At 44.3% G+C, this 25,257-nt stretch overlaps 1 protein-coding gene across 1 annotated transcript in view; it reads left to right on the top strand.

The window, feature by feature from the left end:
• The window catches only part of PTGFRN (prostaglandin F2 receptor inhibitor), an 83,394-nt gene extending 64,750 nt beyond the window's left edge, over nucleotides 1–18,644 (top strand). The window contains exons 7-9 of the mRNA XM_040230948.1: nucleotides 7,452–7,559; nucleotides 13,089–13,394; nucleotides 15,168–18,644. Of these exons, the coding sequence (XP_040086882.1) occupies nucleotides 7,452–7,559; nucleotides 13,089–13,394; nucleotides 15,168–15,334 (581 nt within the window). The 3' untranslated portion in view covers nucleotides 15,335–18,644. The remainder of the gene's footprint in view (nucleotides 1–7,451; nucleotides 7,560–13,088; nucleotides 13,395–15,167) is intronic.
• Nucleotides 18,645–25,257: the final 6,613 nt, after the last annotated feature.

Below are 25,257 nucleotides of genomic sequence, written 5' to 3'. Positions count from 1 at the left end.
CTGGGTGCAGATTTTTGTGTGAACATGCTACCTTTACTTTGACCCTCATTTATTCCCCCAATATTTGTGTATTTATTTTTGGTTGTGCTGTGCCTTTGTTGCCATACACAGGCTTTGTCTAGTTGCGGAGAGTGGGGGCTATTCTCTAGCTAGCTGCACTGTGTGGGCTTCTCCTTGTGGTGGCTTCTCTTGTTGCAGAGCACAGGGTGTAGGCATGCAGGCTGCAGTAATTGCGGTTCCCCAGCTCTAGAGCACGGGTTCTGTAGTTGTGGAACAGAGGCTTAGTTGCCCTGCGGCATGTGCAATCTTCCCAGGCCAGGGACTGAACTCATATCCCCTGTGTTGCAAGGCAGGTTCTTAACCACTGGCCTCCCAGGGAAACCCAACTCCCTCATTTTTAAAACAGATCAGTTGACACACGGCTATATCAAATCCTTCAGGGAACATGGCAGAGTATAAAGATAAGAGGGAACTGGGCCTCTAGAGGGATTAAATGACTTGCCAAGAGTGAAAGATTCAAAGCTAAGACCCAAGTTTTATCCAGCCCATAGCTTTCACTCTTTGAGGTCCCTAGGACTGAAGGTGGTAGGTGCTATTCTTGGTCTGATTTATCACAGCAATATTTCCATACACAAATGAGTATCCCAAGCTTCAGCCTCACCTTTGCTTTTGGATTAGGAAAAGATTTCCAGTTAGTCGAGTCTCCAGAGTTGTGGTGGTATATGTGACTGTGTCTGTCAATCTGCTTTGTTAAGAGTAATTATTAGCAGTGTTATGAAAGGGTTAATTAAAACAGCATTTTGGTGTCTGTTCTGAATGATTTATCTTTGTTTGGTAAGTCAAATGTTTTTATGCCTTAAGTTGGGAAGATCTACTTTTTTTTTTTAATAGCATGCATACATATTCTCAAATGGAAATGTTTCTTATTCATCTGTGTAATTCATTAAGCTCCTCTGACAAATCTATGTGTGTTTCATCAGGTAGATGATTTAAAATTTTTTAATTCCCAGTCTTATTTGGAATATCAAAGTGAAGGATCATCACTTTTGAGTTTAATACTGAATGTTTTCACTAAATCTGCCCTGGATTCCAGTTAGAAATTTCTAAATGTATAAAATCATACTCACCTATAAAGATTCAAGTGTTAATTGAATCAGTACAATGAATGCAAGATATTTGTTGAATTGCATTTATATTAAAGATAAACTAAATCTTAGTAAAGTTTGTTTTATTTTAGTATTATTTTGTATTATTGTAACTTTTTATAGTATATAATGAAATAATCTTCTGGCATCTAATAATCTTTTTTTTGTTTTTTTCAATTTTTTAATTGGAGGATAATTGCTTTACAGTGTTGTGTTGGTTTCTGTTCTGGCATCTAATCATCTCTCAACCTTTAGATTAATAAACAGTGAATATTGATTTTAAACCCTTGGAACTGGAAAGAACAGAGAAAATACAAGGGTTTCTTATTTATTTTCTAATAATAGCTTTATTGAAATAAGGTTAATATACCATAAAATTCACCCATTCAAAATATCAATTCAATGGTTTTTAGTATATTCACAGATATATTGTGAATATTGTACAACCATTGCTAGTATCTAATTCTAGAACTTTTTAATCATTCCAAAAAAGCACACTCTGTGCCTGTTAATAATCACTCCTAACTCTACCTCTAGCCTCTGGCAACCACTGTTCTACTGTTTGTCTCTATAGATTTGCTTTTTTAAACATTTCATATGATTTGAAATGTATATGTATGTGGGCTTTTGTATTGTCTTCTTCTGCTGTAGCATTTTTTCAGGGTCTATCATATTACATCGTGTATCAATAACTCATTCCTTTTGTCGCTAAATAATATTCCAGTGTGAGAATATACCACATTTTGTTTAGCTGTTCAAAAGTTGATGGACCTTTAGATTGTTTCCATCCTTTGGCCATTATAATAATAATATGCTGAATAAACGTTAGTGTACAAGTTTTTGTGTAGACATTAAGTTTTCATCTCTCACCTAGGAGTGATGCTGGGTCATAAGGTAACTCTTTAATTCTTTGAGGAATTGCCAAATATTTTTCCAAAGCAGCTGCACCATTTTGCATTCCCACCAGCAATGTGTAAGGGTTCCAGTTGGTCCTCATTCTCACTGGTTAGTTATTGTTATTCTCCATCTTTTTTTTTTTTTTTAATTATAGCCAACCTAGTATATGTGAGGGCTTCCCTCGTGGCTCAGTGGTAAAGAACCTGCCTGCCAATGCAGGAGACAAAGAGATGAGGATTGGATCCCTGGGTTGGGGAAGATCCCTTGGAGAAGAAATGGCAACCCACCCCAGTATACTTGCCTGGGATATCCCATGGACAGAGGCCCCTGGCAGGCTACTGCCCACGGGGTCATAAAAAGAGTCAGACACGACTTAGTGACTAAACAGCAACAAGTATATATGAAGTAGTATTTCATTGTGGTTTTAATTTGCATTTCCTTAATGACTGTTGATGTTGAGCATCTTTTCAGATATTAATAGTTATTGGTCATATGTGTATCTTCTCTGTAGAGATGTCTATTCATACCATTTACCCCTTTCTTAATTGACTTTTTTTTTTATTGTTGGCTAGTGGAGCTTTTCATAGTTTGAATACAAAAGTCCTTTAACAAAATATGTGATTTGAAATATCTATTCTGTATGTAGTCTTTTCACTTTCTTAATTGTGTCCTTTGAAGCACCCAAGTTTTTAATTTTGATGAAGTCCAATTTATCTATAGTTTATTTTTGTTGCTTGTGGGTTTGATGTCATATCTAAGAAACCATTGCCTAGTCCATGGCTGTGAGGATTGACACCTCTGGTTTCCTCAAAGAGTTTTACAGTTTTAGCTCAAACATTCAGGGCTATGATCCATTTTGAGTTAATTTTTGTCTGTGGTATGAAGTTGGGACTCAGCTTTATTCTTTTGTATGTGAATACTTAGTTGTCCTGGCACCATTTGTTGAAAAGTCTATATTCTTTCCCCCATTGACTTTGGTACACTTGTCAAAAATAATTTAACCATAAATAAAAGGATTTATTTCTGAACTTTCAGTTCTATTCTGTTGATCCTTGTATCTTTTCCTGTACCAGAATCACCGTGTTTCATTACTATAGCTTTCTAGTAAGTTTTGAAATAAGTGTGACTCTTCTGATTTTGTTGTTTTTCAAAATTGTTTTGGCTTTATGGGCCGCTTGCATTTCCAAATGAATTTTAGGATCAGCTCATTAATATCTGCAAAAAAGATAACTGGGACTTTGATAGGGATTGTGCCAAATTTGTAAATCAGTTTGGAGAGTATTACCATTTAACACTATAGTTTTCTAATCCATAAACATGAGATGTCTTCCCATTTATTTGGGTCTTTTAAAATTTTTCAATGGTGTTTGTAGTTTCCAGCATACAAATGTTGAACTTCTTTCATTAAATTTGTCCTAGGTATTTTATTGTTGATGCAACTGTAAATTAATTGCTTTCCTAATTTCCTTTTCAGCTTATTTATTGTGAGTGTATAGAAACTGAACTGACTTCTGTAAATTGGCCTTATATCCTGCAACCTTGCTGAAATTGTTAATTAGTCCTAATAGTTTGTTGTTGTTGTTTTTGTTGGTGGCTTAGGCTTTTTAAATATAAGACCATGTCATCTACGTATAGGGGTAGTTTTACTTCTTATATTCAGTTTTCCTTAGTGGCTTCTAATTACTTTTCTTGCTTAATTGTCCTGGCTAGAATCTCTAGTCAAGTGTTGAACAGTAGTGGCACAAGTGGAATCCTTGTCTATTTCCTGATCTTGAGGGAATTTTTCCTGTTAAGTGTCTTTTACCCTTAAGTATCTTGCTAGCTATGGGTATTTCATAGACAGCAAATATTGAGTTGAGGAAGTTTTCTTTCATCCCTAATCTGTTGAATGTTTTATTACGAATTAGTGTTGGGTGTTATCAAATGCTTTCTCTCTGACTGTTGAGATTCAGATGAATACGTGGGTATTTGTTCTTTGGGTTATCTGTTTTTATTGTCTATAGGATTTTATTCCATTTTGTTTTATATTTGTTATTTGATGTTTCTTTAAAACTATTATGAGAAAGAAGGGAGACATAAACTCTTTTATATGTATTTCTAGGTGAGGAATAGGTATTGAATCTATTTACCCAGTTCTTTAAATCTCATCATAACAGATAAAATCACTGTAGCTTACAGGTTGAATAGACTGCTTAAGGTTTTTGCTTTATTAAATCCGTGGAGTTGTCATGGGTTCACAGTTTAATTAAGAGGAGCTGCATCAAATCCAACACCTAGCACATTGCAATAGCCCTGAATAGCTCCATGAGAATATTGACTTGATACTGAAGAGCTTTCACTTCCTAAAAATCATTGGCACACAGTAAAATACATGTAACAGAGAGGTCTTTCCTGCCCACCTTTTTGTCCTCTGTTTTCAGCACACTTACCTCTTGGTATAAGGACTGTGTTTCCCCAAGGGGCCTTACTGAGTTGTGACATCTTCTGTCTCAAAGTATCAGAGGTTTAAATGTGGTTATATGGTTTAAATATGATGATGTTAAATATTTAATATTTGATGTTAAAAGAATAATAATAACATTTTTCTTCTTAATAGAGAAGTTTGGAAATAAAATACAAGGAAGAATCACCCAATCACCCTTCATCTTACCAGAGACTGCTAATTAGTGGTATTTGTTATCTTAGAATTTTTCCCTTACGTGTTTTCTTCGTGACTTTGAAATCAGGCTGTATATGCAATTTTATGACCTGCTTTCCCCCACTTTAACATTATAAGATAAGCATTTTCCATGTTATAAAAAATTATAGGTAAATACCAGCTTTAATGACTACACCTGCTAGAATTTGGCTAACCACTTCCCTGCTGATGACATGCAGATGGTCTGCAGTTTGGCTTTCACAGAAATACTGTCCTTTACAGCCTTTTCTTAGGGGGCTAGAGTTGGAGCATGGTCTGTGTCAATGTTTGTGTTTAAAAGTTAAGTGGTCCGTGTACTCTACAAATAGGAATCTGGGGACACGTAGTGGCCCTGGTTGTTCACTTAGACTATCTGTGCCATAATCTGTCATCTGTGAAGTTAACCAGACGCATTCCCTCACAAAAGCAGCATTACCCAGAAATTGACCATAATAAAAATATTTCTAAGCCTGGGATAATGACCCGTATTAACAGTGAGTTGTTGATTTCGTCCGAAGGAAATGCACTGCTGTGAACAGTTCACAATGCAGGCCTTTTCCTTGGTCCTCGTCTGTGTGGTGAGAATGGCACAGATCCTCTGTTGTTCCCACGGCCACGAGGAGAAATGAGAACTGTAACTTGTGAGCCAGAAGGCATTTTGGGTTTCTTTGGAGATGTAAAGGAAAGAGAGTGAAATTTGTCCAAATTAGGTAGGGAAATTTGTCCAAATAAGGTAAAGACAATATGTCCAAATTTCTTTGCTGTTTCTAATTAAGTAAAGAGGAGCCGGAATCCACTGTGAGGCTCTCCTTGTGCTTTATTATCTTGTGTTCTCTGAGAAGGCGCCTGGAACACTTTAAGAAAGCCCCATAGTATAGTTCTATTTTTAACCATGAAATTTCTAGTCAGAGAAAAAAAATTTAGTCCCCATTGCTCACCATGGTTGCTCCTAACCTGTCCTCCCAGATGACCATAAATGGCATGAAGTCCCCCCAGTCATCACCACTGAGCCAGCTCAGAGCAACGGGCGTAATCCTTTCCCACCTCACTGCTATAAACAGAGCAAATCCAGGGTGGTGAGGACCTGAGCAGACCGTGGCCGAGAGCCGAGTTAATTGAGGGACATGATGCCCCGAAGTGGGTGAGGTTTCCTTGTCCTTTTCGCTTTCATCCCATTCCCTGTGTCCTGGAACTGCCATTCTGTTGTGTCCTCCATCCCCTAGGCCCAATGTGAGTGCTCAGCAGAACCCACCAGAGCTGTCTGACGCCTCAAGGTTTCCATGCTCTACAACCATCCTTCACCTTTCTCCCAGCAAAACACAGATTACTCATGAACTCGGTGTTAGAAAAGCCCTCTGTTGAATTCATCTTACTACTCATGTTGAAATAAAAGTATAGCCTTTTCAATTCTTTGCCTCATTGGTTCACATGACCTTTTACTCTCTTTCTCACAGTCATTTCTTTTGGATGTTAAAAAGTACCTTTTCCTTCCTGATAATCTGATTTTAAAGGTAGTTACATCTGCATTCTTAGCTTCGAATGAGTTTCAGAATCAGTGTCCAGGGCCATCTATCTTTGCTTTCAAGAAAACGCAAGGGAAATCCTTATAGCATTGGTATTCTGGAATCATCTTCAGGCTTGTCTATTCCTGGATGTTAGAATTGGGATATGGTAACTATTGAGCTCTTAGGATCAGATTAGCTTAAAGCTGTTAAGTCTCACCTAAAAAGTAAGCTGTCAGAGGGTTAAAACCAAAGAATGCAGTACCTAGCCCCTCTCTCTGCCTCAGGAGGGGATTGGAGCCACAGATTTCTTCCATACAAGGCATACCTTTTTTTAATATAATAAGTCATTTATTTGTGCCTAGTAATGAAACAGCACAATGATAATTATCCCTACAGCCAAATGCATCCAGCTGACTCTATGGTAAATATTAACTTCTAGCCCTAAATTATTTTTACTTTACCCTTCATATTTTCTTGCCCACACATATGCTCATTACCTTACAACTTACAAACTTGAAACAGCCCTGCCTTGCAGTGAATCAGTGATACTATGAGGAGTCAGCATGGTTTGTGTAGAACCATCTTCTGGCCTTTGGGAGAAGTAAAGGGGTCGTTTATAAAAGTGAACTGGGTGTTGAGGGAGGATTCCAGTGAAGCAGGCAGGACAGGTCCTGTTTGGGTGGTATTTAAAAGGAATTTCCAAGTGCCTCCATTTCCTCCAGCAGATTGGAATCGCCTTCAGCTGAACCTTGTAGCAACATCATCATTGTTGGCCTGCCCATCTCCCTACTGGATGTCAGCCTCGTAACAACAGGGCCCATTGCCAGTACCCAGCACAATGAAGCTACTCAGTCTGTTGAGACCAAAAGCGTCCCTGACTTAGTCCCAAGCCCTCTGATCTCTGAGCCGTTCTGGCCTGGAAGTCAACTGTGTGGAGCCAGAAACATCCCCAACTGTACCAGGATGGGAGGTGGGGTGGTCTCGAAATGAGACTATGGTTGGAATCTTAAGGTGAAGCTCAGCTGGAAGTAGCTTAATTCATGTCTCTCTGAAGAGAAGAAAAACATCCTTAAAAACCTATTTTGTGGACTTAAAAACCTGTTTTGTGGATTTCTAGCCCAGTTCCAAGGAAAGGGAGCCCACATTTGGATGCACATTTGTGCACCAAGAATGGGATTTAAACAAAAGTGTGAAAGAGGATCATGAAGTGATGTTACTTTCTTCCAGGTCCTATATTCAATGCCTCTGTGCATTCGGACACGCCGTCGGTCATCCGGGGAGATCTCATTAAATTGTTTTGTATCATCACTGTTGAAGGAGCAGCCTTGGATCCAGGTACCTCTCTCCGTCCTTTCCCCTTCCTCATATGGCTTTTCTAAGCGTTACTCATATCATCCCCACTGTGTTACAGATATGAAGGTCAGGGATTGGATTGGCTATTTATTCCCAAAGTGCCTAGCTCAGTCCTTTGTATTCAGTAGATATTTACTGAGGACTTGTTAAAATGGATGCCACTATCTGTTAGATGGTTTGGAAACACAGCTAAACATTTGAATGTAAGTTCTCATGATGATCCAATGGCCACTTCAGGGGCTAATTCAAGCTGGTTTGCAACCTACTGGAAGAGTCCAGCTCCCTTCCATTTTGTCTTTCGTTTATTCCTTCAAACAGTTGTTGAACTCCTATAAACAGATGCTGTTCTAGATACTGGGAATAGAGAGAGCCATGATCAAAATATTCTACATCTACTTTCATGGAGCTTGCAGCCTAGTTTATTAAACAGACAAGAAAGAAATCACCATATGTGTAATATCAAATATTGATTAACACTGGAGAAATACAAAGCAGAGTAAATGAGTGGCAAGTAACCAGGGTATGCTATTGCAGTCTAAACTTTTAGGAAATCTTTGTAAATCTTTTCTTTGCAGAAAATATTAGCAGGGCCAACAGGATGCTTGTGAGTTGTGGGCCAGCAGCCTTACACCTTTTCTGCTTGGCCCCTTAGTATGAGGTGCTGTGCTTCTCACTTAGATCCTGGGGGTTTGAAAGAATATTAAACGTATGCAGGTGTGTCTCTGCCTTCTGCAGAGCCTGTGGAGACCCTGACTCCCTGCCTAGGGGCTGCCCATGCTCTTACCTCTAGTGTCGTGAACTGCCTTCTCCATCATAGGCAGATCGATGACCTCACACAGATTTGCACCTTGAAAAGGCCAAATTGTGCAGAGCTCACCGAGTTCTTTGTGGAGACCACTGGACATGTGGCCCTGGGGTAGAAATGAAGCAGGTCTTCGTTCTACGTTAACGGCAAGCTGTCCATAAACTGAGAGTGGGCTGTAGTTGATCTTGAGGGACCAACAGGAGCAGAGGCCCGGGCCTCCACCCACTGAGGTCTGACTCCCACATGGCCCCTGGCTGAAGGTCCAGGTGCGTCTAGCTCACGGTCAGCAAACCTCTTCTGTAAGGGACCCAGGTAGGCAGTATTTTCAGTTTTTTTGACTGTGGGCCATATGATCTCTGAGGCAGTTACTCTACTCTGCTGTTGTAGAGGGAAAGCAGCCAAAGAGAATAAACAAATGGGCCTGGCTGTGTTCCAGTGAAACTTTATTTACAAAAACAGGTGGTGGGCTGGCTTGACCGGCAGGCTATAGTTTACTGAACCCTGCACAAGTTGATTGATACCAAAATTGACTCCTGTCAGGAACTTAAATATGATTGAGCTTTAGAGGTTAAAAAAAAAAAAAAAAAGGAGAAGGGTTTATGGAAAACGTAAGAAAAGGAAAAGAAAAAAAAAAAAAAAACAAAAACCATCCAAAACAAAGATCAGTCAGCTCTGTCCTCTGGTCAGGAAGGAGCCACCACTCCTGTGGAGGCTGCCAGGAAAGGGAGAGCAGGGAGGTCCTTTGCAAAAGTTAAAATGATTTAATACTATTTTTGCCTCTAAACTTTATTTATAAAAAATGTTTTTTAAACTTTTTATTTTGTTTTGGTTTATAACCAATTAACAAGCAATGTTGTGATAGTGTCAAGTGAGCAGTGAAGGGACTCAGCCATACGTATACATGTATCCATTCTCTCCCAAACTCCTCTTCTATCCAGGTTGCCACATAACATTGAACAGAGTTGCATATACTCTATAGTAGGTCCACTGCAATATTCTTGCCTAGAGAATCCCATGAACAAAGGAGGCTAGTGGGCTACAGTCCTTGGGGTTGCAAAGAGTTGGACACAATTGAGCACGAGCCACCAAGATTCTTGTTGGTTATCCATTTAAAATATAACAGAGTGTATATGTCCTCCCTAACTATCCCTCCCCAACAATCCTTCTGTTTATAAAAAATTTAAAAAATTAAGCTCACTTATAAATATATAAAAATGTAACATTTCAATGTCTTTCTCATAAATTAATGGGTCACCAATTGTGCCCTTAACATAAGTCTTTCCCTCCAACGTAATTGTAAAAGCTATTGGAGAAGGAAACGGCAGCCCACTCCAGTACTCTTGCCTGGAGAATCCCACGGGTGGAGGAGCCTGGTAGGCTACAGTCCGTGGGGTCGCAAAGAGTCGGACACGACTGAGCGACTTCACTTTCACTTTCACTTTCATAGGTAATTGCAATGTAATTACAAAAGCTATAGGTAGCTGTTATCTTACACATCTCAATTTTCCAGAACTTTGCACTCTTGGACTACATGGGTACAAGATTCTGAATAATTAAACGCAAGTTGTGGTTTCATTTTTCCTCATGTTTCCTATGGGCTATGAAGAAATTGTCTTCTGGAAAGGACATGTGGCCCAAGTGGGCCAAGTGCCAGCACAAGGGGAGGGGTGGCAAGGAGAGAACTAGGAGAGAAGCCAGGCAAAGATTGGAATTCAGAACAAGTGTAACTCCCTATGGTGCGCTCCAGAGCATGGATTATACCACAGAATGTGACCTTGTTGAGCTAAGGCTTTTATACCTATCCTCCCCAGTTGTTGGTCGTTGTCCACAGTGAATGGCTGGGGAGGGGTAGCATTTCCTCACCTCCAGGGGCGGCTCTCCTGGAGGTGGCTTCTGACAGCTCAGGACAGTCCCCTGGAGAAGGGTTCAGGTGTGAGAGCTTAGCAGCCAACACCTAGAGCAGTTGGGGGCCAGCGCTCCAGCTGGTCAGGGCAGAGTGCCAGGAACATCTGCTGCAGGCGGCCGTGCCCTTCCTGTCAGAGCATCTCCTAGTATGTTGAACTGCAGAGATAAGGATGTTCATGGCGGCCACCTTTTACTGTGCACTTACTACATTCCAGGTGCTATTTTAAGCATTTCATACAGCTGACTAACCGTGGGTGCTCTTGTAATTTCCTTTTAGAGAGGAGGAAACTGACTCACTGTGAACTTAAGTGACTCAACCAGGTCACACGGCTAATGAGAGCTAGGATTCTAGCCTGAGTAACCTGACTCTACAGCCTGGCCACCATACTGTAAGGCATGGTGGGACAGGGGTTAGAGTCCGGGCACAAGTAATATGGACACAGCTGTGACTCTCTGCCTTCAGTAACACCCCGTGTCTGCAGGTGACAGCAGCGCTGAGCTGGTTTTCACTGAGGACCTGGGAGTGATCTACTCTGCCCAGGCACTGGCCAGGATGTGAGGACATTGACCGCACGCCCTCTGCCCTCAGGGAGTTGGTCATTTGGCAAGAGATGGCCTGCACGCTGGGAACAATCAAATGTTTTGCTCAAGTGCCTCGGTGGGTTGATGGGAAGGAAAAAAATGACATTTTGGTGCCTCAGAGTAGAGAGCTGACATCACTTGTAGAGTTGAGATTTGCCTGTGGCCATTAACATGTTAGGCTATCCACTCCCATATTCTTGCCTGGAGAATCCCATGGACAGAGGAGCCTGGCAGGCTACAGTCCACGGGATCGCTGAGTCGGAACTGACTAAAGCAACTGGGCACTTAACATTTTTATTGTGAGTTGAAAAGAAATTACCATTTGAACAATTTTGTAGGAATTCTCACTTTGGGTGAATTCCTTGGTGGTCCAGTGGTGAGGACTCCATGCTTAACCACTGCAGGGTTCTATTCCTGGTCAGGGAACTAATGCCCCACAAGCTGAGAGACGTGGCGCCCCTCCCACCCCCCGAAAAAAAGAAAAAAATTCTTGCTTTTAATTTTGCTTACATTCTTTTTCTCTGTGTAAGCATCTGAATATGATTTATTTGCCTTATAATGTGCATTTTGAGGTTATTAGTGTATTTTTACTAAATGGATATTACACTTTGTTTAATAAAAATTGTGTCATTTAACATTTGTATAGAAAGTCTTGTCAAGTGAATTTAAGATAAAGCAGTGTTTGTGGCCTGCTTTCTTGCCTGCTGGGTGACTCTCAGACCTGACACAGCTGGTATCACTTGGTAACTGTCAGAAGAAGAGGTCAGAGGCTTAGGATGTGCAGTCTTATTTCCACGTTCGATGAGAATTACCACGTGTGCCAAAGTCATCTTACTCTTGTGCCCACATTAATTTATTTGAGGCTGTTAGAACCTTAATTTTGCAGAGTACTTTACGATTCCACAGCATTACTCACTGGGACTGTTAAACCATGTTCAATTTTCTCAGCTTGACATTTTTTTCCTCTTGTTTTGGACTTAAGCACTTCAGGGGGGAAAAAAAAATCACAGTGAATGATAAAATCTAAACTGTTTACAACTCTCCATTTTGTACGATTCACTTTATTATTTTTTTTCCATTTTTCCTTCCAGTTTTATTAAGATAAAATTGACATACATCCCTGTACAGGTTTAAGGTACACAGCATAATGATTTCACTTATATACATCATGAAATGATTATCACAATAAGTTTAGTGGACATCTGTCATCTCACATAGAAACGAAAAAGTGTTTTTTTCCCCTGTAATGAAAACTCTTAGAATTTATTCTCTTAATGTTCATATACATCACGGAACAGTGTTAGCTATCGTCATCATGTATATACTATATCAGTAGTATTTATTTATCTTATAACTGAAAGCTTGTATCTTTTTTTTTTTTTGAGCCAATTCAACATAAATAAGATTTATACAATTTTCACGCAACACTAGAATACAAATTCTACTCAAGTTCCCATGGACTATAAACTAGGAGACACTGGAACATATCCAGGGACATAAAACAAGTTGCAAAAATTTCATGATCTAAAGATATTGAAATCATACAGAGTCTCTGAACGATTCACTTTATGTCCGTATTGTTGCTTACAACTAGTGTCCTTCCAGTCTTCGGTTCTTCTGCCTGAAATGCTGAAGGGCCCTGCTTTCTTTGGGGGAGAGAGCATTCTATGTCAGCACACACCAGCTTTCCATCCCGAGTTCTGTAGAGGAGACATTTGGGGGCTGTGCTCCTTCAGCTGGGTGGTGGCAGTGGCCTGGTTAAAAGGCTGGATTCTGCAGTTGACTCCTGGGTTAAACCACATGCTCTGCAACCTTCCGGCTGTGTGATCTCAAACAAGGTTAATGGGTCCCTCCAGAGATTAGAAAATGTGATCGTACCTTCATGTACGGTTGTTGAGAGGATTCAGGGACACCTAAGTTCCCCAGAGCCGTGCTGGCCCCCAGTCAGGCTTCAGTTGTGTCCGACTCTTTGCAACACTGTGGAGTGTAGCCTGCCAGGCTCTTCTGTCCGTGGGATTGTCCAGGCAAGAATACTGGAGTGGGTTGCCGTGCCCTTCGCCAGGGGATCTTCCCAACCCAGGGATCAAACCCGAGTCTCTTATGTCTCCTGCATTAGGCAGGCCGGTTCTTTACCACTAATCCCACCTGAGGTGTGTTATCCATACTTGGAACTCCTGCCTGTGCCACTGATCCCAGGCTTTTGGCTTGGTCATCCATAGACGACATGGCCTTTGATGTGTCCTGGTTTGCGGTGCATTCTTTTGGCCTGGACAAGGCTCCTGTCCTCTTGTCGTCACTGGATCGGAAGGGGATTGTGAACACGGCCCAGAGTGACTGGAAGAGCAGCCTCAGCCTGGAGCGCGTGAGCATGCTGGAATTCCTGCTACAAGTGCACGGCTCCGAGGACCAGGACTTTGGCAACTACTACTGCTCCGTGACTCCGTGGGTGAAGTCACCCACAGGCTCCTGGCAGAAGGAGGCAGAGATCCAGTCCAAGCCCATCTTTATAACTGTGAAGATGGATGGTAAGAATGACACACAAATAACCTTCTCAGGGTTTGGGGAATGTCTTCTCCGCATGCTTTGCCACCGCTGATGGGATCCAGGTTCTCACCCTTTGAGGAATGTGCCTGCTTTCTCTCTGGCCTGGCTCAGGCATGTACCCAGAAAGAGCACACTCAGCCCTTGCTGTTTTCCCAGCTTAGGTACCGGGTATGCTGGAGGCTCCATTGGGAAATGATTTTTTAAACTTACTGGACAGATTTTCAATGCATTCTATAAATTCTAGACATAGTCACTTTGTTGTATCCTAGGGTTGGCATGGATTCTGCCAGGCAGGGGCAGAGAATAACATCTAGAGAGTGGGTCGAGGTCTCTTGGAGGGGCTGTGAGTGAGTTCCTGCCCCTTCTACCCTTCTACTGGTCCTGTGCTGTGCTAGTCACTCAGTCGTGTCTGCCTCTTTGAGAGCCCATGTACTGTGGCACACCAGGCTTTTCTGTCCATGGGCTTTTTCAGGCAAGAATACTGGAGTGAGTTGCCATTTCCTCCTTTGGGGGATCTTCCTGACCCAGGGATTGAACCCCGAGTCTCCTTGTCTCCTGCATTGCAAGTGGATTCTTTACCCACTGAGCCATCTGGGAAAGCTCCTTACTGGTCCTACTTTTGGTGAAAGGGGGCTCCTCCCATTCACTCGCACAGGGAGGGTTCTTCAGAGAACCCTGAAACGGGAGGGGGAGCTCCCCGCCTTGTTGGCTCACACTGACCACCAGTCAGCCTAAGTGGTTAGGGGGCCCTCTCCCCACCCTTCTGCTCTCTGAGCCTCCTGGAGTGGGGGCACATTTTCCTTGGTTAACGGAAAACTTACCTTCTCTGCAGAAAGTGTCAGAGTAAGTGTAAATTGAAAAAACTCATGGGCAGAATCCAAGTCCAGGTGCCTGGAAGGATTAAGTAGGAGCCTTCAAGCGCGTTTCCCTGACGATGTGTCAGTTTGGTGGGGACTGGAATTGGAGCCCCAGCTCTTCCACAGTCGACTTAGTCTTTCTAATCCTTTGTGTCCTCTCTCGTTAAATGGGGTAATAATATCTCATGGGGCTGTTGTGCTAAATGTCAGGCAGACAACCATGGTGCCAGCCTCCACCCAAGGTTTGCTGGTTATTTGGGCGACGGGGACTTTGTAGGTACAGGATCTGAACTGTATGCGTTCCTGCAACTTAGGCAGTGATACCATATTTGCCTCTTAGAAATGTCTTGCTTGAAGGCATTCCATATGAAAATCCAGATTTACTGAACAAGCAGGGAGTGATTATTCACTTTGCTAGATAATTTACTATAGTGTTACTTAAAATAGTTCCCCTAGTACACTTCAGTTATCTGATGCATAGAATTGATTTATGTAGGTTTTTTTTTTTTAAAGATGCATCTGCTGCTGAATGTGTGGTGCCCTTATACTGACTTTTAAAAATCAATCTCCTGCCAAAACCCTAAAAAGCAAGTTGACATTCAAAGATATCAAAGGAAATTTTTTTTCTGGGTCCCCACCACCACCACCACCACCACCACCACCGCCCTGCCTGCTATGGAATTGGGTGGGGATATATTTGCTCATTTTTGAACACCTATGGCTGAGCTGCTGTTGTCTCAAGCCCTGTGCTAGGTGCAAGACCCGTGAGGTCAGACTCCTAGGGGAGACCCCAGGCAGTGGAGTGGGGGAGGCAGTGGTCTTCCCTGAGCTCTCCCCACCCCCCCACCCCCCGCGATTTGCATCACTAATTCTGTCCCTCTGATCTCTCCCTCCCAGTGCTGAACGCCTTCAAGTACCCGCTGCTGATCGGCACCGGCCTGTCCACCGTCATCGGGCTCCTGTCCTGCCTCATTGGGTACTGCAGCTCTCACTGGTGCTGTAAGAAGGAGGTCCAGGAGACCCGGCGAGAGCGCCGCCGGCTCATGTCCATGGAGATGGACTAGTCGGTGCCGGAAAGGCCGAGACCGAGGGACGGTCGAGGAGCGGTGTGGGCGAGATGAGGACAGCAGTCTTTTAACTCGAAGTGTGTTACACTAAAAACCAGTCCTCTCTAATCTCAGGTGGGACTCGGCGCTCTCTCTTTTCTGCATGTCAAGTCCTGAGCGCAGACATGTTTACCAGCACACGGCTCTTCTTCCCACGGCACTTTCTGATGGAACAATCGAGTGTGTGTTTTCCTGACGGCGGCTTTTTAATGGTTAACCTCTAGTTTTTTTCTCCTACTGGCTTATAGATCTCTGACTTGTGTGTGTTTTTACCTTTTGTTTTGAGGGGTTGCAGTGAGAAAGGGGTGAAGGCGTTCAGAGTTCTTTGTCTCGGGTGAGATCAGTACGCCTTCCGAGTCGGAGGCATGTGCTAAGAGAGCTGCGGAAGGCGACCCTCTGCCCCGGCCGAGGACAACACAGACCAGTGCTGAAGGCTAATGTGTGGCTTTTACTGCCCTCCCCACCCCCTATTTTCCAGGGGATTTAGGCTACATTTAAAATCTAAACCTGCAGTCCGTAACTTCCTATCAAGCCCAAATGCATTTTGTTTTTTGGTTTTCTGCTTCTCTGCCCCTTTCCACTTCTTTCGTATTTGCTTTATGTGCGAGTGCTGAAATGGCCCTGGAATTGAGAATTTGGCTCTCCACCAAGCACCTTATCTTGCCACCTTAGCCTTAAGAATGAGTATGAAGAAAAATGCACAGCCCCCTCTGTCCAGGGCAGTGAGAAGGCCTGCAAAGAAGAAGAGGTCGGAGACAAGGAAAGGAACAGACAGTCACTCCCATAGTTCCGAGGCTACCATGCCTCAGGGGGCCCCAGAGATTGCAGAAGGGGGATATCCTGGAAGTTCGATTTCTGCAGTTTGTGCCAGAGGGTCAGTGGTGCAGGGGTGTGCCAGGTGGACAGTCACCTCTCTTCCCTGTCCTGCCTTTTGTGAGAGGCTAAAGCCTTGTGGGTCTTCAGGGGGAACCACTGACACCCCATGTCCTTCACGAGCCCCTTGGGCTCTTTAACGTGAAGTCGAATTGCTGCTTGCAAGACTGACTTCACAGAATCAGAAATTACCCAGAAGAACCATGCATTTTCTGTGACCTTGTCAGTCCTTCAAGTCTTTTAAAAAATCCCCTGCAGGGGGTTAGTGAGAAAGGGTATACTTTGTGGTGTGTTTGGTTTCCTATTAGGAACACAAAGGAAACCCAGCAATTTATTGCTGTGTGATCAGCCTACAAAGTAGATCTGAGAGTGGTCCGCTTTGCCCGATCACTCACACCAGGAGTAGGACAGCGGTCCCAGAAAGATCTGTGTCTTGCCCCTACGCAGCGCTGGCCTTTCAGAAGCATCCCAGTGGGGTTTCCTGAGGCTCACTGGTGACTCAGTCCCCACATTGCATTCTGCGTGCTTTTACCCTGGCTCTGAAGGACCTAATACCGCTTTGTCTTCCAAAAGGGAAAAAAAGATTCGTTTGTTTTGAGCAATAAAGTAATACAAAATGCTGGCCATTCACATGCGGCTCTCTGTCACAATGGGCCGGACGAGCTGGACTGCTCCCAGCTCACCATCTTCCCTTTTACTTCCCTCCTCTGTTGCCCATGAGTCGTTCTGCACATATCACCAAGTCACCCCCCAGACGGCAGATTGCCACCAAATTTTTCCTTTTGGTTTTGCCCACTGAGGGGACCCCTCATATGATTGAAACTAGATTCTGTACTAATGGTAGCAGAACAGAGGAATTCCGGGCCTAGCATCTGTGGTGGAAGACGTACCGCAGGTCCGCTCTACCAGAGCACGAAAGACCAGGTTCCCGGGGAAGAGGCTGTGATAGCTCTAGATTTGGGTGTTTCCTACATGCCGTTTCCTGACTGTGCCGTCTCAGAGGAGGTGAGTCACAGGTGATTGTGCAAACAGGAAATAGACACAGGTGCTGCGTTCAGAACAGCCAGTGCCCTCTGAGCCCTCATGGTGATCAGCCTCTTCAAAGAAGGTTCAGGATTGTTGTAGTACAGGCCCTTGGAAGGAGGAAAGGATACTTGGCTTTGGATGTGACCCGGTGGCCCCAGGTGTATGTAAAAGTGTGGACAGGTCGCAGCAGATAGATAGCCAGAGGCAGTAAAGGTGACGCGTGCTCACACACTGTACCTTTTCTTTCAAACTGCTGTTGCAGTTCAAGGCTGGGCTTTTAGGGGATCTACTGTGCCCCTAGCCCCGCCCTCCATCCCCTGGGCTGGCACAAAGTAGGGAGAAGTCACAGGGCGTTGTACCAAGGACCTCCTTCCTTCCAGGGACATGAACATGGCTGCAACATGTGTCCTGGTCAGAGTGTAAGATGTACTCTTGTTATACCAAATAGGGCCCCCTGCTGAGTGCTCTTCCGGAAAACGTTACCGCAGAAGCACTGGCATGAAGGCAAGGACCCCACCACGACTGCCACGGATGAAAGTGCACTGCTTAACACAAAGAAACTTGATAGAGAGTTTGACTTTTTTTTTTTTCTCTTCTGATCATAAAAATATCCCCAGAAAGAGCCTAAGCTATATTCAGATAAACGCCTGAAAAGTCCTTTCCATTGTTTACTTTATAATGTTTACATATACTTTTCACTTTTCTAAAAAGAAGAAAATGCCAGCTCTGACTTTTTAACAACTTTTCAGATTTTTCATGGGACAGTGGAACTCTGACTCACCAACTGGATTTAAAATCTTAATTTAGAAACGTATTTATTTGTGTGTTTTCTCCCCTCCTATCTATGTGGCTTTCCCTAAGATCCTGGTCAAAGTGGTTTCTCCTGCCAAGACCCTTGTCTGTTTTCCCTGGTGGCTCTTGCTTCTTGCTTTGCAGACTGCCTGCAGCCATGATTTTGTCACTGACATCTGTGAGCCAAAGACTGAGCCTCTTTAGCAGGAATAATAAGCAATACTACACAACTTGCTACTTTCAGAAAACCCTTTTTTTTTTTTAACCTTCACCGATGACAACAGAGGAAGAAGGGAACTGGGATTTGGGTAAGTTCTCCTCCGCTGTTTGACCAAATTCTCAGTGATAAATATTGTGTGCAGATCACTAGGAGAAAAAAGTTGATTTTCTTTCTTTTTTAGCGTGGCACATACAGATCTGCCAAATTTTACGTAGACAAAAGAAAGGGTCTTGTGTATTTTTGTCCATATCCAATGTTATATGAACTAATTGTATTGTTTTATACTGTGACCACAAAATATTATGCAATGCACCGTTTGTTTTTTATTTCATTAAAGGAAGTTTAATTTAAACTGAAGTTGTGTGAGGAACTTGATCTCGGCCTCTGTTACCCTTTCATCTCCTCCGCGTAAGGGACTGTGGCTGAATTCCCTTGCCACTTGAACACCTTCTCATCTCTTGGAGTCCCGTGAAAGTGTTGTAGATGTTCACCAAAGATAAAAGAAGAAATGGATTTAACAGGACCAATAGTGAGATTTCCACCAAGCGGAAAGGTGAGGGCTGGGGCCCCCTGCTGAGGATGGTCTCTAGGTCTCTCCCTGCGTTCTCATGACCTTATAGGACCCTTGTCAGGAAAGAGAGAAGTTAGAGGCTGTTCCTCTCTGCGGATGAGGAAACACACCCAAGTTCTGTGACCATGTCGTGCCTGGAACAGAACAGCTTTTCTGACTCATGACCCAGTCTGGAGCCAAACAGGTCCAGAAGGTGTTGGCCCCTGTATTATGTAAAAACAATCCTTTCCCCAGGCTGCTGGCTTCTGAGTCCAGGATAGGAGAGAGTGCTGGGGCTCCCACCTTCCTGCTGGCCCCAGGAGCAGCCGCTCAACCTCGGCCAGCCTTCCCTATTTGTGTCTTGGGCAGGGACCAACCACCTCACTTGTGATGTGTTCAGAGGCTGGGTCTGTGTCCTGGTTAACCAACTTCGCCTGGGGCTTGGCCCCAGTCCAGGCATACGGAAGGGACTTGTTTTTAGTTGCCAAGTCGTGTCCGACTCCTTTGACTCCATGGACTGTAGCCCGCCAGGCTTCTCTGTCCATGGGATTTCCCAGGCAAGAATACTAGAGTGGGTTGCCATTTCCCTCTCCAGGAGATCTTCCCAGACCAGGGATCGAACGCACATCTCCCGCATTGGCAGGCAAATTCTTTACCACTGAGCCACCAGGGAAACCCCATAGAAGGGACTAGAGGTTTATGAATGCACAGTGAACGCTGTCCTGTGGGAAATGGCCCAACACTGTATGCTTCTCCATGAAGAGGGAAGATTCTGCTCACATCAAAACACTGGCACAGTCAGAGGTGGTCGGCAGCAGTCCCACACCTCTTGCTGAGCCTGTACCTGCCTCAGTTTATATTAAAAGAAAAATAAAAACTTGCTCACACAACTCCTGTGGCCAAGGTATTGTGTTCAGCACAGAAAACCTCCCACTTACGTCCTTTCCTAGAGGGCTTGGCAGCTGCTGTTGGCTCATCCAGAAGCCTCTTTCCACCTGTTCCAACTCCTGCTTCTCTGTCAAGTCTCACAGGGAGCCTTTATCTGCCCCTCTAGGCTAGAAGAGAAACCCCTGACAGATGCTCTGGTTGTCTGAAAGTGGCCCGAGGACAGGGACCTCTTCCCACCGTGACAATAGCTAACTAAACTGGAATGCTTTGATGTGCTGTGCACCTGGGCGAGGCGGTTCAAGCAGTAAAGAATCTGCCTGCCAGTGCAGATGATGTAGGAGACACGGGTTCAGTCCCTGGGGTGGGAAGATGCCCTGGAAGGGGAAATGGCGCCCCACTCCAGTACTCTGGCCGCAAGGAGTCAGACTTGACTGAGCATGCACACACATGCACTCGCACCTGGGCAAGAGCCTCGGGTCACCCGAGGTGACCACTGCAGATTTCTTACGTGCTCTTCATGTAACTGGATCTTCCAGCTGACAGCCACCCCATGTCCTCTTACCCACAGACCAGTGTGCGTAGCACACCGCTTCAAAATACAGGGTTTATTATTTCGGTGAAGCAGGGCCAACCATTGAGAAGATAGCTTGTTTCACTCACAGACCCCAGGAGGAGGAGTCATGCCACACCCCAGGGGCCACACGGGGAAGCTCCAGCGTCCCTCAGGCAGCAGAGGGAGCAAGAGAAAAGCACGGACTGCAGCCCTGTTTTGGTTTCACAGGAAGGAACGGGCAAGTCAGGGTAAGCTGGCTTCGGATTGATTAGTTTGGAGAATTTCAGCGGATTCTGGGGCATAGCAAGTGTCCCTAGTTATCAGGTGTGATGAGAAAACAGCTATTTTGCGTTGCTGCCTAGGATTTTACAGGATAAAAGTGCTGCTCACAGCCAAAGCCTGAACGTATAGATAAGGGCCTGAGCTTACGGCTCCTGCCCCAGGTCCCCACTTTGCTTTTCCCCAGGCTCCTTTTAAAATAACGCTTTTGAGTTGAGCCTGCAGCCTCCACCGCAGCCACCTGACGAGTAATAGGCACTTGTTAGCCTGCTATCTCCTGATCACTGGACACCTGGGATGTTGCAGGACTGCCCTTCCTCTGGCTCGCTGGTCCCCCAGCCCTGGTTTCTGGGGTCTGTAAGTAATAAATCTTATGACTTAACTTTCTTTGTGTGAGTGTATTGAAATTGCGCCTTCAATCAAAATGACCCTGGGTTTCACTTCCTCAGGGTGGGGGTTCAGATGCTGAGGGAGCAACTTGCTGACCCGATGTGGGTGGTTTGTGCCTCCTTGTTCAATGATCTGCATATGCCTAATTTAATACTCCAGCTATTCCCCTTCTCCCCCCAACACATCTGGTTCCTGGCCTTGGGGTGATCTGAGCAGGGAACAGTGGTCCTGAGTGGAGGAGGGGTTTGCACACGGAAGACGTGAAAGTGAAAAAATGAAAGTTGATCAGTCCTGTCTGACTCTTTGCAACCCCATGGACTATACAGTCCATGGAATTCTCCAGGCCAGGATACTGGAGTGAGTAGCTGTTGCCTTCTCCAGGGGATCTTCCCAACCCAGGAATCTGGGGTCTCCTGCGTTGCAGGCAGATTCTTTACCAGCTGATGGAAGGCATGCTCACAGGCAAATCGGAATGACTTCCTTTTCTAGGAACTGGTCAGTCCTGGGAGGAGCAGGGTCTCCAGGCTCTGGATGTCAAAGCATCAAAAACCAGAAATAAAATGACATGATTAATACGCTCACTGTTTGGGGCTTGTACACCTGGTTGGCTCGGCTCCACTAGGGGTGGGGAGTAATGCTCACCTGAGTCCTCTCTGTTCTGTTTGCCAGTGTATTTGTGCCACCAGTACTGGTTACTTTGATTATATAATTTCACTGAATAATATGTAAATCAATGAAATATGAGTGCCAGAGAAAGATGTGTTGATGAAGATGAATTCCCTGAAAAGACTAGATAGAGGCAAATTGCTTTTTTTTTTCAGTGCTGTCAATTTAAGTCCAGGCAAAACAACTATAAACAATTTATGTTTTTATAAATCATAAAAGCATAGGAAGATCTGTACTCCATTGACTTTACAAACATTGGTTTTTTTGTTGTTGTTAATTCTTACTCCGTTTTAAAGAAATCAAACCTGAAAGTTGTAGAAGAGGAGATAGGTTTAGTTTATGCAAAAAAAAGAGAGGAGACTCCAGATAATAGACCTGGGCCTGTATCAAGAGATTGTTGAGCAAATACATACTATATGATTGAAGTGAAAATAAAATTTTTAAGATACATAAATGTCTTGATAATTCTCATCTTTACCTGACATTTCTGTTAATTGATCAACTGATAGCTCTAATTGTGTCAGATAGTGGAGTTTCTCCTATTATTGCCCCCATTCTTAGAGATGAGGAAATTGAGGCTTAAGGAAACTAATTTGCTCAAGATTTGAACCTAGGTCTTTCTGGCTCCAAAGTGTGTACGTGTTCTAAATCACTGCACCGGCTACAGTGTGTGACTGTTTTAGCCATTCAATAATTTTTGAAGAGAGATGAGTAAGAACTGATTCCTGCCCTTAGGAAATTCATGGACTTGTAGGAGAGGGCATGGGCATGTAAATCATTCATTTTATTATGTGTAATAAGTAAAATTATAGCAGTTCATGGCAGAGATAGAGGAAGGAGCGGTGCACTTTCTAAGGTGTCAAGAGAGGTTTTGCATAGGAGATGCAAACCCAAATTTTAAATTTTTTAAATAAATAGGCATATATCAGGTAGGGAGGGCTCTTAGCAGAGGGGACAGTATATGCAAAATTAGAGAGGATGGTAAGACCCATTCAAAGAAACAGTGGTTCTGTGTCTGAAAGGTGAGGTAATGGGAGAGTTCTCAAGCATCAGCTCATGAAGATCCAGTCTAGGAGTTGGGACTTGGTCATGTAGAAGTTTGGGGGGCCGGGGGGAAGGCATAAGATTTATTTTATTTTTTGGCTGTGGCAGGTCTCCATCGCTGCACGCAGGCTTTCTCTAGTTGTGGTGAACAGGGTCTCACTCTTTGTTCCTGTGTCTGGGCTTCTCATTGCCGTGGCTTCTCTTCTTGTGGAGCAGAGGCTCTGGGATGCTCGGGTTTCAGTAACTGTGGCATATGTTAGCTGCTCCACGGCATGTAGGATCTTCCCAGACCAGAGATCGAACCTGTGTCCCATGCACTGTAAGGCGGATTCTTAGCCACTGGACCACGGGGAACCCCTTGAAAGTCTTCATTCAGGAGAGTGTGTGGCTATGTTTGCATTTTAGATTAGCAGAGCGGGGGCTGGGTGCAGGCAAGGCTGGAAGATGAACTGAACTGCATTAATCCAGGTGAAAAATCACAGCTGTGACAGCAGCAGCTACAGTGAATTCATTAAAGGTTTTAGGAAGAACTGACAGGACTGTATAAGTAGATGTGGAATGTGGAGGCCAGCCATGGGTGGATGTTGGTGCACTCAGCCACTGTGAACAATAGTACCAGTGAAGGAGAAAACAATGATTTTAGCTTTGGACGCAAGTTTGAGTTTTCTGTAGGACCTTCAGGTGGAAATGTTCAGCACAGTTAGATAATTGGCCTGGAGCTTATAGGAGAAGTTGGGGGTGGAGACAGATTAGTGATTGTCAGTATACAGACAGGGCATGAGATGTGGAAGCAGCGTGAGGAGAAAGGGCTTCACTGGGAAGGAACTTCCGAAGCGGGGAGGGAAAATCCCGGCAGGACTGTGGTATCAGAGAAGGAAGGACAGAATTCCGAGCAGGTATGCCAATGGTCGGTCATACCTCATGCCACAGAAGGACCGAGTCAAGGGAGAGCTGAACACTGTCCATGGCTGTGACCTTGGATGTTTGGGTGAAGTCAAGCCCAGATCACGGTGGGCTCAAGTGCTGGCTATTTAGGAAATCAAGCAGAATACAGAATATGGGGAAACTCACAGATTTGAAGAGGGGAGGGAAGAGGAGGTAGTTTGAAACTATGGTGAAAACGTGACTGTTTAGTAAGGGAGTAGGCACCTGGGCTGCTTTATGGGCCAAGGAGACCCTGAAGGGGCATCTGTGTCAGGGGGGCACCTGTACTTAAAGCCCAGCTAAAGCAAACTTCCTGTCCCTTCTCCCCCTTTCTTCTTCCCTTTGGGGCCTATTTTGAGCACTCCTCCACAGCTGCTTCTTGTTTTAAAATCAGAACTCATTGTCAATTTACTCCCTGATATAGACTTGAAGAAGCAGCTCTTCCCAAGGGTATATCTGAAACCAGAAGATGGCCTGGGAATCCCACCTGTTGCTCTTTCTCTGCTGCCACCAGCTCCTAGTCCCCATCTCCTCCTTCACCCCCTTTCCTTCCACATTTGCAGTATTATAGAATAACTCATGTTCACTATGTGATCAGTTCAGTCGCCCAGTTGTGTCTGACTCTCTGCGACCCCATGAATCACAGGCCTCCCTGTCCATCACCAACTCTCGGAATTCACTCAAGCTCACGTCCACGAGCCGGTGATGCCATCCAGCCATCTCATCCTCTGTCGTCCCCTTCGGCCCCTTTTCCTTCAGCCCCCAATCCTTCCCAGCATCAGATTCTTTTCCAATGAGTCAGCTCTTTGCATCAGATGGCCAAAGTACTGGAGTTTCAGCTTCAGCATCATTCCTTCCAAAGAACACCCAGGACTGATCTCCTTTAGAATGGACTGGTTGGATCTCCTTGCAGTCCAAGGGACTCCCAAGAGTCTTCTCCAACACTACGTGATAGGTATTAACTAATCCCGTTTTACAGATGAGAAAACTGAGGCTCAGAGGAATCAACTAACCTGCCTAGATTGTGTGGCTAGAAAATGCCCTTCTTGTGCCCTGGTCTTTGCCTAGTGCCCACAGGAATCTACTTAAGGTTTTCCCCACAGATAGGAGTTGCCACCCACCTTGAAAAACTCAGCCTCAGTTAGCTAATTGTCAGTTTCTGGTGAAGTCAGGCTGGTGAGAAGTAAAGGACATGAGAGTTGTTCTCCGTCATAGGACCCAAGTTGTACCCAGTCCGCTCTAAGCCTCAGTTTCTTCCACTGTTGTATGAGGGACTGATTGAGTTACAGTGCCATTCCATGCATGGAGGAACAAGGCTCAGAACCTGGGGCTTTCCTATACCTTGGTAAGACCTACACCCATGCGGGTAGCAATCACTGACCTAAATTGCAAGAGCTCAAGTAGGGAAAGGGGCAAAATCCTGATCAGCTTTCTGCTCACCCCTTCAGGATCTTCTTTTCTGTCCTCCTGTCATTCACTGTCCTACATACTCTGCCTTCTGAAAATCGTGAATGGCAAGCTAGAAAGTATAACAGAAAGGGCACTGAGCCAAAAGTGAGAAGGCGGCCACAGAATGCACCCATTCCTAGCCATACAATCTTAGCCAAGTTAATGGATTCCTCCGAGCCTCGGTTTTCTCATCTATAAAATGGAATTAATGATGTGAGCTATTCTGT

The sequence above is a fragment of the Oryx dammah genome, unplaced genomic scaffold, assembly GCF_014754425.2.
Source record: "Oryx dammah isolate SB20612 unplaced genomic scaffold, SCBI_Odam_1.1 HiC_scaffold_28, whole genome shotgun sequence".
Taxonomy (NCBI): domain Eukaryota; kingdom Metazoa; phylum Chordata; class Mammalia; order Artiodactyla; family Bovidae; genus Oryx; species Oryx dammah.
Note: the sequence above shows the minus strand (reverse complement) of the source record. Positions and strands in the feature narration are given on the sequence as shown.